At 41.1% G+C, this 13,294-nt stretch overlaps 1 protein-coding gene across 6 annotated transcripts in view; it reads right to left on the reverse strand.

Moving 5' to 3' along the window:
- Window positions 1-6,081, reverse strand: part of SMYD3 (SET and MYND domain containing 3) — a 384,781-nt gene extending 378,700 nt beyond the window's left edge. For all 6 annotated transcript variants that reach the window (XM_040551207.1, XM_040551201.1, XM_040551204.1 and 3 more), the window contains exon 1: window positions 5,579-6,081. In XM_040551207.1, coding sequence (XP_040407141.1) covers window positions 5,579-5,742 — 164 coding nt within the window. In that variant the 5' untranslated portion in view covers window positions 5,743-6,081. The remainder of the gene's footprint in view (window positions 1-5,578) is intronic.
- Window positions 6,082-13,294: the final 7,213 nt, after the last annotated feature.

Below are 13,294 nucleotides of genomic sequence, written 5' to 3' on the forward strand. Positions count from 1 at the left end.
AAAAATCTCAGGAGATATCTGAAACTAATTTTGTCACTACATATGTTAAGCCAGAAGTTACCCATATTTTAATCATTTATGTCTTCCCTTACAGGGCTCATTTTAATTCTGTACTTGCACAATTACAGCTTACCATAAGAAAATGAATACTAAAGATAATTCAATTCACAAACCTATTCTGGTGGCTTTATCATCTGCTACAAGCCGAGAACATTCCTGTGGAGCATATCATTTAAAACAATAACATTATGGACTGCACTGTGCAGAGAGGCAGTGTAATATCGGGTGTGCATTGCAGATCCATAGTAAAGTCTAAATTCATCTGAATTTAGAAGACTGCAACTTAAATTGTCAGTCACAGCATGACAAGACAACAATTTTGATATAATACCTTTCAAATTACAGATCGCTACAAGCACGAAAATTATACAGGCAGAATCACAACATCGTAAGATCTTTAGGGACTTTCAAGGCATGTCTGAACTTGAACGTTTGTTTTCCATAAATGACAGACACTGCAATAAACACTTGACCTAGGAGAATTTGTTTTGGTAATGTCTCTGCCTTTCCAATTTCTACTTGGACATTATGAAGAGGGGCAAAGGCAGGATGGCAGCAGAAGGCATTAACAGCAGCCTCGATCCTGCAAGGCAGGGGATGAAGGGAAGGACACGGGCAGGGACCCACCTTGCCTAAAGCACGCCCAGAGCATCCGAAGCTGTACAGAGGAGTGCAGCAAGAACCGAAATACTGCCAAAAGAAAAGGAGAGGGTTTACAGCAAACAGGACCTGAATTACCTTCCCAAAGCACACCTCAAAGAGGAAAAAAAAAAGTAACCTGTCAGACAAGGAAAACATAGACCACAGGATATGCCTAGCAGGAACATGGCAAACTCCCTGGCCACCCCAAAGGGTGCTGCAAGGGAGGCAAAGTCACAGGGTAGGTCAAGAGAATTACCATGAACTCTGCCACAAATACCGGATTTTCCATCTTCCCCACGTTGGTGGAGACTGCAAATATTCCATCAGATGCTAGCTTTATTCATGTAGAAAAGGCAGTTTAGAGCCTTTTCTGGAGGAGGTGCTGCGGGGAAGGACACTTGATGGTCTGCTCTCTTCACTCTTCCTTGCAGATTTTCTTGGCAGCACATGACAGCAGCATGAAAGCCACCCCTCCTACGGCTCCAGTTAGTATTAAGACAGGAAGGAAAAAAAAGCAGGTCTCACTGACAGTAAGGTCACTTTACTATTGCAGTAAAATGACAAGGGGAAGGGAGAGCATCTTCTAGGGAAAACGTTACTTCTAGGGGTATTGGTCATTCAGCTACAGATAGAAATGCTTGTGCTGGTGGCAGTGGTGTGATTTCTCAAGCCTTGGGAAACTTCCACACACATCTGCAGTAAAGCTGAAGTTCTGACACACTGCATAGCTCACGTGTCACCTACAATTGTTTCACATCCTTGGCCCTTGCTCCACATGAGAGCAGACAGAGCAGGGAACAATAGCCCTGCAATTCCACTCCTAAGTGACCAGTCAGAAATGCTCAATCGAGTTTGAGCATATAATTCCCAGGATACTCTGGAAGCACAAAAATATCACTGCTTCTAATAGCCACCCTATTTCCATTTCCAGTCTGGAAAGACCAGTGTGACTACCACTAATCTGATACACACTGTTATAACAACTCCTCTACATCCCACAGTCACGTGTTGTGAGAACTACTGGAAATCTCAAACTCTGACTGACGATCAAATGACAAAACACACCAGACTTCTCACATCTCAAAAATTTTATTGCCAACAATCTCACAGCACCAAATCATGTTAACCAATAGTCCTAACTAGACATTTTTTTCCTCTCCAGATACATTTACAAAAGGCACAGTCATACAAAAATACCTTTTTTCTTTTAAGAAATAAAAAATTCTGAACAGCCTCTGACCCTAACCATGCAAGAAACATCTTGGTTCATTTCATGGTCTATGTCATCCATCACACATTCTCAGATATTTACATTTCTTAAGTGTCACTTTCCTGTAAAGGCATAAACAGAATAGCATTTGGGGGTAGGCTGGTGTGCCCTATTTTGCAGCTTCCTCTGAGACAGACTCCAGCAAGCTTGTTTATTTGTTCCCAGCTGTCAACCAGAACTCAAGCTTTCTTGCACTGAATTGTTGTAAAAGCAAAACATTACATGCCATAACACAATGTTTTATAAAAAGAAATCAAACCAAAAAGGAATAACTGGTTTTTAATCCTCATTTTGACTCCCATTCTATAACAGGCTGACTATTTTTTTAATGCAAGGTATGAGGGTCAGACCAAGCAGTGCCATCCCTGCCATGTATTTTGAGGGAAAGTCAATCAGTAGGGATTAATGGCCAATATGACATTGATTACACAGAGGAATAAAACTCTGCCAAGCACCGAGATATCGCTTCTGTATTCACTTCCCAGACAAGGAACATGTTTAAAATCTATGTTCAGATTTAACAAGCTGAGCAAACTAAGCAACACCACCAAATAAAATTGAATAGCATGATTAAACTCAGGGATGATAAATCAACGTGTGCAAGCAAACTTGGCAGTTAAGTTTTCCTATGTTAAAGGTCAGTACAGACTTATTTTGTTAAACCAGGAAGTAATGGGCAATATCCAGATTTTAATGGAACCGCTGTCTGATTAATTACATAAAGCAAATTCTAATAAATGTTCGGATTAAACAAAACAGAATATTATAAATAACTAATAGAAGAAAAAGGCCAAATTAGTCTTCACCAAACTTTAAAAATTATATAATATAATAAAGAATCAGATTACTAATCACTCAGATGAATAAGATCCACAAGGAAAGAGCAAACATGGCTCCCATGAAACAAAAGCTTGCTTTCATAGCTTGCTCAAGGAGGACATCAATGCACAGATGAGTACATAATTGTGCAAAGGCTAAAAAATAGCTATGTTGTCAGGGACTGGAAAAAAGGTCCTTTTACAGACCGATAGACACAAAGAAAACAGAGGAAGGAAAAAAAGGGTCTTAACAGTCACTTTCCAAAACAGAAGAAGGTGATGGAGGTCTCCAGGGATTGCTGGCAACTAGCTTTACTCAACATCTTTATCAACACCCAGCAGAACAGAAAACACAATGAAGTCCCCTAGTCTGCAGATGAAATTAAGCTGTCTTTACATAACTCAATCCCCTGCTGTACAAATCTGTACTGAGCTGTTCTGACACTGAACCCACCTTAGAGGCGCATGGGAAGAAGCCATACAGAAAGTCTTTAACAGAAGAGAAGGAATTTTTTCTGTTGCTTTCCCCATCGAGTTGTTGGAAGAAGATGCCAACCAAATTTTGTCAGACTTGGATAAAGGCACAAACAGCTCGCTTTCAGCGAGGCATCACCTCTATTTCTACAGATGCTCCTTGGCAAAGAAGGTACGGCCACGCAACACTATCATGTGTGCTCTCAGGGCATGTCTTCCATGGAAATGCAAACTGACAAATACTTCTTTATCAAAGCTTACATTTTTGATCAGATCTTTACTATGTACCCAACTTCAGGACATTATATTTTTTATTTGCTAACGTGATATTATTTGAATGAACTACACTATCATATTAAATCAGCCATAGCAGAACATTTTGGACCAGCCTCCTATAAAAACTAGCATGAACCTAGACATCAGAAAACACAGGACTAACTCTGGAGTGAGAAGAAACTGCAAAAGTGGAAATAATTACTAATATCCGCCACCTGCTCTACACATCAGAAAGACCTAATAACACTGACCAAAAAAATTTAACTGCACTATACAAATACTACCAACAGGCCAATAAAGCGAGGAAGGGATATTACAATTTCCACTAGCAGGTGTAGGAAGTAAATAAAACAACTTCATTGTTTTAAATTCTCACTGCTACTCACTGTAATTTAGATCAGACCAAATGGAGCTACAGCAGCAGCCAGGCTGTCCTCTCTGAAGCAGACTGCCCCCAGCAGGCATCCCCCCGACTCAAAGGACTCAGCCAAGGCCACAGAGCAAGGCAGCCAGACAGCAAGCACCCCTGGCCCTACACCAAGCCTAGGCCATGCTGCTGCCTCCCAGCACATACCCCAGAAACACATTTGCACCTTGCCACCCATCTTCTGGCCCAGCCAGCACCTCCTGCACAGCCAGGAGTTGCGACCAACAGCACTTGCTAACACAAGCTGGGAGGCAAAGTCAGTACAGAATCGCATGTCATAGCATAGAGCCTCAAACATTCACTCATATACAGTAAAAATGATAAATACTAAGACAATTTCAAGCAACACTTTTTTTTTTTTTTTTTTGGAATTTGTGTTCCTGTACTGCCCCCTAAAGATCAGAATGAAAAACAGGAAAAGTTGTACCCAAGGCAACCTATCTGTAGTCCTAGAAGTGAGCAGTAACTGCTTTTCTCCCACTTGGCTTTCAATAAAGATCATACTGCATATTAAATGAAAACCAGAGCCATGAAACAGTTCAGTTTCACATCCTACTTCAGCAGATACAGGCTATTTTTTTTTTCAACTTCCATGCGTGTAAAAAAAAAAAAAAGCTATGAATACACACAGAATTAGTTTAATAACATCTCTTGAATAAGAAAAAACTGCTTATAATTCGATAAATAAGAAAATCTGTTTGCAGTTTTGATCTACTAACTCTTCACAGCCAGCGCACACTTTGCAACGGAATCTGAATGGTGGTAAATTACTCTAAGTTTTATTTAACTTGAACTTTCTACTAATACCACTGTTAAAAATAAACTTTCAAAAGCATAACCCTTCACGATACAGCAGGTGGCAGAACCACTGTTTCTCCCAACAAACCTCGCCCTGGTTACCCTTCCCTGTCCCAACAGGATGGATTTTCACTGCAGTCGCTGCTGCCAGCCTCCCCCGAAGCCAGCTGCCTCTCATTGCCGCAAGCCGAAGAGGTGCAGGCAGCCACGCTCCCGAAGCACTCCGAAATCACGAGTCAGGCTTCACAGAAACAGCACCTAGAAATCTTATGTTGTTGTTTGGGTTTTTTTTTAATACCCTGGGGTTGGATGCACGTGTGACCTAGCATATAGCACCAAACTTGTCGCTAGGGACGTGGGGATCGCAGCATCACTTCTTTGAGCTGGGAGGCTCTGTGAGGACAGGAAGCAAAGCCCCGGAAGTATGAAAAACCACGCATCAGGTACTTATGAAACAGGGCAGAAACTAGCAACATTAAACTCCTTTTCAACGTCCCGGTGACCACAGACAGGTTTTCACTGCCTATCAGTGCACGTTTCGGTACTAACACGCAGCCACATCACTGGCTTTCTCCCGCCAACGGGAGTTGGGTTCGCCGGCTGCCCCTGGCAAGGACCCGGGGGCACACGGACGGCGTGGATCACCCCACGCCTCACACCGCGGTTCGGGCAGTGCCGCCTCCCATCTCCCAGCACAGCACCACCGCTGCCCCCAACCCACCCCGACCCGCCCTCCTTCCCTCCACAGCGGCGGAAGGGGCGGCGCTGGGCGGGCCGTGAGGGCGGCAGCCGTGCTCCCCCGCTGCTCCGTACCTGCGCAGGCACCGCTCGCAGACGCCGCCCAGCAGCTCCTTGCTGACCACGTAGGCGAAGGGCTCGGCCCGGTACAGCAGCTCGCCGGGCCGCACCCGCCGCCGGGAGCGCAGCCCGCTGCCCTTCCCCGGGCTGCGGAACCGCTCCAGCGCCGCCGCCTCCATGCGGCCGCCACAGAGAAAATGGGCGGCCCCCGCCGCCACGTCACGCCGCCTGCGCCGCCATCTTAGCGCCGGCACACTGGGTGCACGTGTGTGGGGTGGGGGCAAGGCCGCGTGCCCGTGACACGGCTCCCAGGCGCGATTAACGGCGTTGTTCCGGTCACGACTCACCTTGTGACGCTACACAAAGCGATTATAAGCGTTTTAATTAATTGCGGCGGGAGTGGCTAATGGCAAATAGGCAGTGTGGTGCTTGGGGCTTTTTTTTTCAGTGACTTCATAACTTACAGGTTTCTTTGATTGTTTTTGTTTTGTTTTAATGGAACTAAGGCGCTCATAAAAATTAAAATTCTAATTGCTTGTGTGATTAGCAAGGAGTTGGGAAATCCTGCAGCTCCTCTTCTGGCGTTCGCAGTTCCAGCAGTCCCGCCTCAGGAGACACCTGAAGCAATAATGAAGCTTGCACTGCCACATCAGCCTTACTCTGCACTGGTCTTGTTTCACCTCAGCACCTACCCAGCCTCAACACTGACACGGATGTGGAAAAAATATATACAGAAATGGAAGTGGCATGGGGACAGGGGGAGGCTGCACACCCACGTCATACGTAGCAGAGAAATGGACCTGGGCTGTGTGGGGAGGCAGGAGGCAGCTTCATCCTGCCGGGGTGGTCTCCTCAGGCCTCATCCCAGGGTCATGTCCCCTATGGGGACGCAGGAAACCAGTGCCCCTTCAGCCTGGCCACCAGTGCACTTGAACACAGACAGCCTGCTGCATTCTTCAATGTACAACATAGGGAAAATCAAACTCGTTTTGTACTGCCACCCAATGGGTCATCAGTGTCGTCTGGGTCTATGCAGCTTTCATTGTTTTTAAGAGATTACATATGTTACGCTTGCTAAATGTGAACTCTACAGATAGGCTTAGTCTGCTCTTTCTTATTGTGCCTATAGAGGGAGTTAGGGCTTCTGTTTTGGAAAGGAGCACTAAATTGTCCTGCCAAATAACTCCGAAACAGGCCTAACAGTTCTGCCAAACAGCTTTCCGTTTCCAAAATGTACTCACTTTTGTTCTTAGTAACAATTATTTTAGTCCTCAAATATTTTCATTCAAGCTACAACAGGGTAGGCAGAGGTGACAATATGCATATCCAAAGTACTGCTACTGGGAAAAATCAAGGTAGATTCCCACAGGAAACAAACAAACAAACAAACCAAAACAAACAAACAAAAAATCTTTATTCCCACAGAAAAAAAAAAAAAATGTATCCATTTAGACATTCACGTAAATGCTGCTGTTTTGTACTTTGTTACCAAAAGAACTGACAGCAAACTGGTTGTCAGTCACACATATTACTACACTTAAGTGTCCCAAGCAAACTTGTTACAAGTACTTGATTACAATGATACTGCAAGATAGTTGAGAATTATTCTCAAATATCATTAAAATATCAAACTACTACCTCTGCATTTGGCTTGTATGCTTTACTCCTTCACCTCTTTAGTTTTCTGTGTTTGCCTGTGTATGTTGTTTTGTAGAGCTTCTAAGCAGGCATTGCCCAAACCCATAACAAACAAAAACAGTAATAATGTTGGGTATTTCAACATCTGTTTCTGTATCTACAAGTCTAGATATCTCCATCCATAGTTTACACATAGGTCTGCCTACACAGGGCCACTGAATGCTCTTTGAGCAATGGCAAACAATTGAACATCCGACTCAGATGTTTTTGGAAACATCAGTTTGAATTTTCTGAAAAGCATGATGATATTGCGGCTTTATATTCCACTAAATGGTCATCTAGCACTTGACTACACTTAGTTGAATTAATTCCTATTATTTATTATGTGTTCTTTTACATGACCAAGTCATCCACTGGTCAGACTTCCCAAGAGCTATTTGAAATGCATGACACATTCTGCACAGACGCAGCTGTCAAGGCACGTAGTAGAGGCACTTTTGTGGGAAATACCACTTAATTGTGGCTGATGCTGCTGAATTAGTCACACTTCCTTACTGTTTGTAGATGAGACATTGTAGCAGAAGCCTGGTTTTTCCATCTCAAGACAACACATTTCACAAAATGAATTTACAGAAAGAATTGCAGTAATGAAGTGACCCAGACAGCTAAACAAATTCTGATCTTTATTCATTAACATGGAATGCCCATTCCAACCAGCAAGACACAAAACTGGATTTTCTGTGAGCAAAATTTTGCTCAAAATACATAACATTAAGTTATAAATTGGTAAAAAACCTGTACCGCAAAAGGTATGGAGAAGGTATCAGAGTAGTTAAAAGCCTGTAAGCACTGACAGATCTTTTATGAACACAGGAATCTTTTGAAGATGTCTCTGTAACGTTGTCGAGCTAGTTAAAATTTGATTCTAAATGTAAAATTAAAAAAAAACAAACTCATTGCAGAAACATTTTAAGCACAAATTCATAATAAATTCCATTCACACGCAGGCAGATTATACCTGTTGATTCTTTACTATGAGCTTCACAAAAAGCTTTCTACTTTTTTGAATCTTCCCTACACATTTGCTTCCTTCAGAAGGCAGAACAAGACTCTGAAGCTCATGTCAACATAATTTCTTAGCCAAAAGACAAGAGTTGTAATTGTACTTTATGTGAAAAAAAAAATCCTATGGCATAATTGCACAAAAAAATATAATCTCACATTTTTACAGAGAGGAATGAGTCAAACAGTTCTTAAAATGTTTTTCTCCTGCAGAAAATTTCTGACAAGAACCATTTAATTTTATTATCACAGACTTCTAAAAACCCTACATAATTATTGTTGCATGCCTTCGTTTCCTACTTTTCTTTAAAAACTGATTTTTCTAATTTAATCAGTTCTGGTACAAACAGCTGAATATTCCTGAGTCCATTTGTAGATCACGTGCTGGAGACCTGCGTAAAATCAAACAAAATTGCTGCCAAGTCCAATCTGGCTGATGGCTCCTCTTGCCTTCAGAGTGTGATTTTGTAGCAGAAAAATGAAAGTCTTTCCATGTGTATACTACACTGCACCTGAAACCAGGAGAACACCAGTGCTAATGATGGCATCAGATGTTTGCCATTGCTGTAAAAATAAGACCAAAGAAATAGAGACCAAGACAATAACAGTTCTGTAGAAATGCATCAGGAGCAGCCATCCTGGTAAGGTAACTTACAACAAATTCAAATTTATGAATCATACCAAACTCTGCACAACAATTTTTATGTAAACAGGTAGCACTGGAGGTCTGTTTGGTAGTTGATCACAGTGATAAAATACATCAAGTGTTAAAGCCTTGCTTACTTTATGAGTAATTGGCTGTTCCATTCGCTGTACCTTAGCTACTCCTAATTTCACTTGGGTTTCCTGTGCTTGCTGCGTCTTGTGATCCATCAGCTGGGGACACAGTGTCTATTTTTAGCAGTGACCTGTAGAACAGCATACACAAGGAAAGACGCAATAGCTATTGAGCAAGGCTACAACGTGAATGAATAAACATCTCCCTCTGACTGGCTGTCCTTGCTGGAAAAGTCTCTTGTTATTTCCATTCTCTCCGTTTTTACAGAAGAAAGGTACAGCTTTTGCTAATTAAAGGCTTGCAAAGCTTAAATGGAGTTTTCAATCCACAAACCCATAGATTGTGTTTAGTCTGCCAGAACTAATTCAGCAAGTTCCTCAGGAAGCCTCAGTTTCTTCCTATCACATGCACGCTTTTTAAACTACATCACACAATCTACTTCTGGAATTTTATGTTGATATTTCTGTCAACGTTGTCATTATTACCTGCAAGGCTAAGCTGTAATTATTAAAATGTCCAATGCTGTACAAGCCTAGTAGCCAGTAATAGACACATTCCGCCTTAAGAACCCCTTATCACGTTACCTAGTGTGTTGATCAGTACAGCGTCACAAACCTTGTGATCCTCTTCTGGATCAAAAGTGAGCTACTAACTATAAAACCCATCTCAACTGATCTAATTCCAAAGGGCAAAATTTCTCATTAACTGGGTGTCATAAGGACTAAGTTTCTTTCTGTTTGTGTTTGCTAACATTTTCCTATAGTTAAGAAGTAAAGCTTTTGGCAATTACTATCAAAGTCATGCAATTTTCTTCTACAGGTAGAGGGATGACACAAATGATGAGGGCCATCAGAAGACTCATCACATCTGAAGTTACTATCAATATACAAACTGATATATTGATGCCTTATTATGGCATGCCAAAAATCCTTTTCTTGGCAGCTCCTCCAGGAACCAGTATCTGAAGAATGGAGGCAATACTTAAACAGCCCCACTTGGTAGATGTGGCTCATATTTTAGAAGTTCCAAGAATTAAATCAGTAAACAAAATAAGAAAAAAAACACAACACAGCCTGGAAACAATTGAAAGGAATATGCTATACCAGGAACCTTCTCTTAAGAATACTGCATGTGCGTTGCAACCTTTAACTCAAAGATCACAGATTCAAAGACAGCAAAACATAGAAAGAATGAAATTTCCCCCAAAAGATTGCAATCAACCAATGTAACTTTTATATTCAATTACTTTATATCTGATATAAAGTGTCATAATGCAAAACTATATAAAATACAATAGAATTGTGCAACAGTTTCAAGTGTTGGGGCAAATTTCAAAATATGTTTTATTATTACTGCATCTCAAAGCAATGCACTTTCAGAAATGGGTAACTTTGCTATCCCACCATGATAGGAAAGTAGTTCCTGTAAACCCTGCTGTATCAAAGTGTGAAGATCTTCTCTTCTGAGGTCTTAAGTGAAAGGTTGACTGAATTTCCTCCTGCGGTTTTGTTTTCTGTTTATTTCTATAGCATTTCGGAGGGTCATCAAAATGTAAATATTAACCTACATTTGTATACTGTTTTTCTATTTGCAGATCCTATCTTTGCGTTGACATGAAGCAAAAATAACTGGAGATATTTTGAGTCAATTTTCCATGAATGTATTGAGAAATACGGCAAATGTGCTGTTCTGTAGAGTATATCTGTATTTATACCTATAATTTTCTTCTGGATATGACCATAAACTGCCTGCATTACTGAACAACAGAAGTGTTTTAAAATAAAAGCCAGAAACACCACGAAATCACTCTTTAGAATTTCGTTTCCATACAATGAAAGCACTGATAATCTCAATTACAGAGAAGGGATGTGTATTTTCTTGTTTCTTCAAATCTATGTAGTAGGCCAGGCATTTTAGAAAGCAGAGGCTCTGAGAAAACATCCTACTTTTCAGGCTCTTTGTATTCATCAGCATATTTACCTTTTACTTAGTAATCATAACACTGACACAATAAAAACTGGATTGGCAAGCCATAGTAATTTACAGTTTGCAAATAAACTGTGTATCCAAAATGAAGAAGGAAATATCCTTTTAAAAGTCCAGCAAATCAGAATTACTAAGACTGAAACTTCAAGGCACCGACTGATGATTACTGATGACTCCCTAAAAAACACAGCTGATCTGTAATAAGTAGAAGTATACAGGCTTATGATTTTAACGCTACACTGTTTTCCTGTCATTCTGAGTTAAATGGACATACATCTGAAATCTATCGATTCGCCTTCTGAAAATCAGATCTGTGCTCCCATCTGGTAACATACAACTCTCTCAAGCACTGAAATCAAAAGTCTGGAACTTAGTGTATTGCAAAGATGACAAACATTCTCGTTCCTTAAGCTTCTAGGATTATTAAATTATGCAGTCTATAACACAGAGGGTGTTAAATGCGTGTATCATGGAATACAGACCCAGACAGAGTTCTACATTGGTGTCAGGGAAGCTCTGTTTTTCCAAAGCATCGCTAAGATATTTTAAAGTAGAACACAATGTCCGAAACCCTCACAACTAGCAGTCATTTACAACTACGTGCACAAGACTTAGTAATGGCTCTTATTTTCCTTTGCCAATTCATTTTAGTAAACTTTTTTAGACGCATGATTTGATAACTGGATAATAAACTACATACTTCAAACTTTCGTGAAACAAATTTCAGTGCAAATTTCAAATGCAAACTGAATTAATCAGCAAATCAAACAGCTATGTCAGACTTCCTCAGAGGTCATTCCTGACAGAACCTCCAACACCATCTTTTTTTCCTTCATTCCACCACCATACCTTATAAAAACTACTGGAGGTCTAAAAGGGATTGTGAAATTAGCACACTCTGCTTTCTGGTGAAACGCTGTTCTGCACTAAGAAAAAAATAGCTCAGATAGAGTTAATCCCTATCATAGAGTTAATTTTCCTCCTAGTAGCTGGTACAGGGCTGTGTTTAGGATTTAAGACGAGAAGAATGTTGGTACCACGCTGTTTTAATTGTTGCAGAGCAGCGCTTACACCAAGCCAAGGACTTTTCAGTTTCTCGCTCTGTTCTGCCAGCGGGCAGGCTGGGGGTGCAGCAGGAGCTGGGAGGGGACAGACCCAGGACAGCTGACCCAAACTGGCCAAAGGGGTATTCCATACCATCTGACGTCATGCTGAACAATATATAGGGGTGGCTGGCCGGGGTGGAGGGGGGCCGGCTGCTCGGGGATAGGCTGGGCATCGGTCAGCGGGTGGTGAGCAACTGCATTGTGCATCACTTGTTTCGTACACATCATTATTAGTAGTACTATTACCATTATTGTTTTCCTTTCTTTTCTGTCCTAATAAACTGTCTTTATCTCAAACCACAAGCTTTCACTTTTTTTTTTTCTATTTGTTTGCTCATCCCAGTGAGGGGGAGAGAGTGAGCGAACGGCTGTGTGGTGCCTAGGTGGCTGGGTCAAACCACAACGCCTTGATATAAATAAGTAGTTTGAACTTTTAAGATAATACAAGAGCAAAAGTGCAGAAATCTTACAAAATCAGTAGTGAAAATATGGCTTGTAAACTGCGGAACAGTCACGGAGGTTGGTGACCAAATCACTGAAAAACACCTTGCTCTGTTATCGAACATGAAAATAATACAAAGTATTATATAAGGAAAGGAGCATGAGAAGTATAGGCTTTGTTAAAAAGCTTAACAAGAATGCACGAGAAGTCTTAATGCACAACTTAAATTTTCAGGGAAACTTTGCATTGTTTTCCTACAAAAGCTGTAAACCTGCAACAGCAGAAGCTACCGAGTGCATAACATCAGTGAACCAAATCCATTGACCTAGTTCAGTTTCACTCCCTCGTATTCTGCCGTGTTCACCGATGTTCTTCACTTTTTCTTTCTCTTCCATCAATACCAAAACCACTTCTGTAATGACAGCTATCTTACTCTTCATTTCACATCTGTGATAGGGGTAAAACATGCTGCTTACACTTAAGACTTAATGGCAAAGTTGCTGTTAGCATTCCATCTCCTCATTTCAAGTCCCCAGTTACACAATATTCCATACATTTACAGACTCCTACTGTTACCTTGGAAGTCTCTGCATTGGCTCAGTAAATGCTATTAGACAAAACATAATAAAAATAAATCCTAGTGAACAATTTTCCTTTTTTAAGTTAATGTTCAAAATGTTACCAGCAATGCAGTTAAGGAAGATTATGCAGATAGTGGT

The sequence above is a fragment of the Cygnus olor genome, chromosome 3, assembly GCF_009769625.2.
Source record: "Cygnus olor isolate bCygOlo1 chromosome 3, bCygOlo1.pri.v2, whole genome shotgun sequence".
NCBI lineage: Eukaryota > Metazoa > Chordata > Aves > Anseriformes > Anatidae > Cygnus > Cygnus olor.